This window comes from Panicum virgatum, chromosome 4K, assembly GCF_016808335.1.
Source record: "Panicum virgatum strain AP13 chromosome 4K, P.virgatum_v5, whole genome shotgun sequence".
NCBI classification, from domain to species: domain Eukaryota; kingdom Viridiplantae; phylum Streptophyta; class Magnoliopsida; order Poales; family Poaceae; genus Panicum; species Panicum virgatum.
In genome coordinates, this window is record NC_053139.1 from 44630991 (window position 1) to 44636341 (window position 5351).

General features: G+C 54.1%; 1 protein-coding gene across 2 annotated transcripts; it reads left to right on the top strand.

Moving 5' to 3' along the window:
• Nucleotides 1–431: 431 nt before the first annotated feature.
• On the top strand, nt 432–4092 carry LOC120704276 (auxin response factor 18). Of its 2 annotated transcripts, XM_039988608.1 has the most exons (4): nt 432–707; nt 835–2106; nt 2237–3141; nt 3651–4092. In XM_039988608.1, exons 2-4 carry the CDS (start codon nt 1021–1023, stop codon nt 3718–3720), a joined length of 2061 nt encoding a protein of 686 aa, XP_039844542.1. In that variant the 5' UTR covers nt 432–707; nt 835–1020; the 3' UTR covers nt 3721–4092. The 2 variants fall into 2 exon arrangements, with proteins under 2 accessions (XP_039844542.1, XP_039844543.1); XM_039988609.1 differs by lacking the exon at nt 432–707 and having other exon boundaries at nt 714–2106.
• The last annotated feature ends 1259 nt before the right edge of the window (nt 4093–5351 follow it).

Below are 5351 nucleotides of genomic sequence, written 5' to 3' on the forward strand. Positions count from 1 at the left end.
GTAGTTATATCATGTGCCACAGTAAATCAGTAATGTAGTACAAGGTTGCCTCTTTCAAAAAAAAAACTTAAGCTCGTAGTAGGTCCAATGCAATCCGGACGGCATTAGCCTGAGAAAAAAAAGGATGAAAACAGCACTACTTGTTGATGCTGGTTGTTTAGATGGCGTGTGGTCCCGTTTATTTGGTTCCTTTTGAGACAAAAAAGAATTGTTAAGAAGAGAACGGCAGTGAGACAGCAAAATGGATAATGGTATAATGATGCAGCTAATCGTGCGCGAAATATCATTACCCCTGGCACTTTGGGTGTGCAACTGAAAAGTAGTAATAAAAAATTAATTAAGCCACTAACCAGGAGTTAGTAGTACCAGTAGGCACTGGTACTTTTTTGAACATAAGGTAGGCACTGGTACTTGCTTGAGATGCAGAGCAGCTGCCTTGACTGCCTTTCTCTCTCCTCTCTCCTCTCTCCTCTCTCCTCCCCCTACCCTTTCTCTCTCTATTTAGTAGTTGTTTTGCCCCCATGTCAGCTGCAGTCTGGGCTGGGGGAATCTGAGCGTGCTGCTCACCTGAGAAGCTGTTGGGAGGCAAACGCTGCTGCAGAGCTCGCAGTCGCAGAGAGGGGGAAGAAGTGTGCCGGTTTTGCCCCCCGGTTCGTCGTTACCCTTGCTTTGAAGGGATCTGAGCTGAGCTGCAGCTGCTGCCAAAGGTGAGTGAACGGATGAACGAACCTGTGGTGCTGGTTTGGGTTCCTTTTCCCTCCCTGCAAGATTTTCTGAGGCGGAATTCTCTCTTCTCCTTTCCCCTCCCCCTTCTGCTGCTTCTTTTTCCCCCAGCCTTTTTTCAGCTGTAGGCTCTGCTGATCATGATGGTGGTGGTGGTGACGGCGGCTGTGCAGCGGAAAAGCTTCCCGTGCTAGTGGAGGAGGCGTGAAATTTCACCCACAAAGGCAGTCGCGGTGGGTGGGGGGGTTGCTCAATTCCGCTGAGATTCTTGCCGCTGTGCAGCCGTGGGCGGTGAAGATGATCACTTTCGTGGACTCGGCAGCCATGGAGCGGGAGCGGGAGAGCGACAGGTGCCTGGACCCGCAGCTGTGGCACGCCTGCGCCGGCGGCATGGTCCAGATGCCGCCGGTGCACTCCAAGGTGTACTACTTCCCGCAGGGCCACGCGGAGCACGCGCAGGGCCCCGTCGACCTCCCCGCCGGCCGGGTCCCGGCCCTCGTCCTCTGCCGCGTCGCCGCCGTCCGCTTCATGGCCGATCCGGACACCGACGAGGTCTTCGCCAAGATCCGCCTCGCCCCCGTCCGCCCCAACGACCCGGGCTACGCCGCCGACGCCGACGACGCCATTGGCGCGGGCGCGCAGGAGGACAAGCCCGCGTCCTTCGCCAAGACGCTCACGCAGTCCGACGCCAACAACGGCGGGGGCTTCTCCGTGCCGCGCTACTGCGCCGAGACCATCTTCCCGCGGCTGGACTACTCGGCCGATCCCCCCGTCCAGACCGTACTCGTCAAGGACGTGCACGGCGTGGTCTGGAAGTTCCGGCACATCTACCGCGGCACGCCCCGCCGCCACCTGCTCACCACGGGGTGGAGCACCTTCGTCAACCAGAAGAAGCTCGTCGCCGGGGACTCGATCGTGTTCATGCGGACGGAGAACGGGGACCTCTGCGTCGGCATCCGCCGCGCCAAGAAAGGCGGCATCGGAGGGCCGGAGTTCCTGCACCAGCCGCCTCCGCCGGGCGGCAACTACGGCGGGTTCTCCATGTTCCTGAGAGGAGAAGAGGACGGCAACAAGATGATGGCCACGAGGGGGAAGGTCAGAGTGCGGGTGCGGCCGGAGGAGGTCGTCGAGGCGTCCAACCTCGCGGTGAGCGGACAACCGTTCGAGGTGGTCTACTACCCGAGGGCGAGCACGCCGGAGTTCTGCGTCAAGGCGGGGGCTGTCCGGGTGGCGATGCGCACCCAGTGGTGCGCCGGCATGAGGTTCAAGATGGCCTTTGAGACGGAGGACTCGTCCAGGATCAGCTGGTTCATGGGTACAGTCTCCGCCGTGCAGGTGGCTGACCCCATCAGATGGCCCAATTCACCTTGGAGGCTTCTTCAGGTAGATCACCATAACTGTCAATGTCCTCTCAAGGACGGCATCTACAAATTTCCATCTTACACTACTTGACGCTTACAGAGTTTTTTTTGTTCTCACAATGCTGATCACTTGCTTGGGATGGCTTCTGCAGGTCGCTTGGGATGAACCGGACTTGTTGCAGAACGTGAAGAGGGTGAGCCCATGGCTGGTTGAGCTCGTCTCGAACATGCCGGCCATTCACCTCTCTCCGTTCTCGCCACCTCGGAAGAAGCTGTGTGTTCCAATGTACCCCGAGCTTCCGCTGGAGGGCCAGTTTCCGACACCGATGTTCCATGGGAGCCCTCTCGGCCGTGGGGTTGGTCCTATGTGCTATTTCCCGGATGGCACTCCTGCAGGCATACAGGGAGCCAGGCATGCTCAATTTGGTATATCCTTATCAGATCTCCACCTCAACAAGCTGCAGTCGAGTCTGTCAGTGTCACCCCACGGGATTCACCACCTCGATCACGGCATGCAGCCGAGGATCGCAGCCGGGCTCATCATCGGCCACCAGGCAGCTCGAGATGACATCCCCTGCTTGCTCACCATTGGCACCCCACAGAACAAGAAATCGGATGCCAAGAAGGCGCCCCCGCCGCAGCTGATGCTGTTCGGAAAGCCAATACTCACCGAGCAGCAGATATCGTTGGGTAATGCTGCGGGGTTTCCACTGTCAACTCCGAAAAAGAGCACTTCTGATGACAATGCTGAAAAGACAGTGAGCAATTCAGACATTTCTAGCCCTGGAAGCAACCAAGATGGCACGTCCAGTGGAGGAGCCCCACTGTGCCAGGATAACAAGATGCTTGATCTCGGGTTGGAAACCGGGCACTGCAAGGTGTTCTTGCAGTCAGAGGATGTTGGGCGCACACTTGACCTCTCTGATGTTGGGTCATATGAGGAGCTATATCAGAGGCTTGCTGACATGTTTGGCATTGAGAAAGCAGAGTTGATGAGTCATGTTTTCTACCGTGATGCATCAGGGGCACTGAAACACACCGGAGACAAGCCTTTCAGGTTCGTATGATTCTGGATCAAAATGCTCGTTTCTGTTCAATCATTGGATTTTGTTTCAGGGATCAGTTAGATACGTCGTTTTTTGTATTTTTGCAGATAAAATAACTAGATCCGTAACACAATAACTATCTTTCAAATTCCCTGACAATTTACGTAGTGATATGCATTTGGCCATTTGCTAACCTCGACAAGCTGATATGCATGTTGGTGACCGTGCTAGACCTTACGATTAGTAAGTACTACATCAGGACACAGTTATCTCGAAGTATCAAACTCTAGGAGTTCTTTCCTTGGAAGCATCCTTACGGTACTTTGACTCAAATTGCTTCAAGCTAGGGACTAGAACACATTGCATCCAGGCTGTTGGAGGAGAACCATCATTATCAAGTCTCATCTTCTGCAAATTTTTTTTGAACTCTCACATTTTTTTTCTAGAACGAAATTTGAATTCTCACATTGTCCCCTCAGACTATTCTAGTGAACTCACAAATTTTCTGAATGATTTGCAGCGAGTTCACAAAAACCGCTCGGAGGCTGACGATACTAACGGACACAAGCAGCGATAGCTTAGCGAGGTAGGGAGGGGATCGGAGAAGCTCTCGTCACTTGTACAGCTGGAGGAGCGTGGTGGCAAATTTGGAAGGCAAATTGCCACCTCCAAGCGCTGGTGCAATTTCAAAGAGGAGAGGCAGCTCAGTTTGGTTTTTTTTTTCCGTCTCGATGGGTGTGGGGGGGGGGGGGGGGGCTCCCGGAACGGGGCCGGGAGCGCGTGTAATCCAGGACCTGTAATTTTGTCGGCAGATTTGCCGGACTAGCTCTACACCCTATTTGTCATTTCAAGGTGATCGTCGCGGTTCCGTCTGATCACTGGTGATACTGTTGTGTACTCTGCACGAAAATGTTGCTTTGCGAATGCGATTTCTGAAAGTTTTGGGAAGGTTTTTGATTGGTCGGTTTGTCTGTCTGGAATTCTGAAATCTCTGTTATTATCTGGAATTCTGAAATCTCTGTTATCTAGTAGTACTGGGTTGTCTGAAATGCTTCAGTTATCTGCTTGCATTGGTTGTCTGCTGAGATGCTGAAATATCTGCCGTCTACTTGGTTCTCTGAAATGCTGAAATCTGATCTGTTATCCAGTACTGCTCTCTGACTCTGTCTCACTATCTGTACCTCCTCTAATAAAAGGCATGCCGTGCTGAGGAGAGACCGGCGATTGTGGGCTCGGTTTCGCGCATCAATTTTCACGGTCCATTCCACCGCCAGTTGCTGTCGGTTGTTTTCAGCCGTGTCGCCTTGCTGCCCTGCCCGGTAAGAATGTCTTTGGCACCACAGCAGTAGGCACCACGTACACTGCTTGAGTGCTTGTCTTCCGCCGCTGCTGCCGGAGGAGAATCCTACGGAGATCGCGGGCGTACTGTACTGTACACTGCCGGAGGCCCGGACCAGGAGGAGAGGACCACCCATGGCGACAGGGCGCTGATCCGTCGGTGGATGTCCGGGCCTTGGGATACGGCGGAGGCGATCACCGATCAGCCAGGCCGCCGTGCGGACGTGCCGCCGCCGGCGAAGAGGGTCCCGGGGTCCGGGACGTGTCCTCTCTACGCTTTCACCTTTTGCTGCCGCCGCTTCCGTGCTCTGGGCCGGCGGCCGCGATGTTGCATGCCCCTACCCCTAGGGTCGCGTACAGGCGGCCGTGCTCCTCGCGGACCTAGGGGTGGTAAAGGCCCAACATTTTGAACTAGAAAATTTAAGGATCGAGTCCTAAAAGGACTGGGCTCTAAACATATGTATTTTTGAACTAAAAAATTTAAGGGTTTTATTGGGCTGTGAAGAGACCATTAGGGTTATGGCCCATTACCACCCCTACGCGGACCCGGCGTGCGTTGCCGCAGCCGCGGTGATATCTTTCCGCGAGGTGAAGTACTCTGCTACGCGCGCTTTATATCCTCCCGGATTCGTCCGCACGGGTGGAAAGTGTAAAGAGTAGTGCCCGGGGCGAAAAGAAGGTACGCTCGGTCCGTATTCCTTTTTAACGACCCCTTTGCACGTGTAAAAAGTACTGGAAAGGTGCAACAGTAAGCATAGATGTCTTTAACTGTGAGCCTACATTCATAAAAAAAAAATCATCGGCACATTGCTTTGCCGTCTTGTTTGTTGCTTCGGAAGTAAAGCAAGCAAGCAAGAGGCATCCAAAATCAGACGTCGACGCT

Excerpts from the sequence above, each read along its gene's own strand:
- LOC120704276 (XM_039988608.1), top strand. The coding sequence starts at position 1,021 with ATGATCACTTTCGTGGACTCGGCAGCCATGGAGCGGGAGCGGGAGAGC. Across the intron at positions 2,107-2,236 it reads CACCTTGGAGGCTTCTTCAG|GTCGCTTGGGATGAACCGGA; the intron begins GTAGATCACCAT and ends TGGCTTCTGCAG. Across the intron at positions 3,142-3,650 it reads ACCGGAGACAAGCCTTTCAG|CGAGTTCACAAAAACCGCTC; the intron begins GTTCGTATGATT and ends AATGATTTGCAG.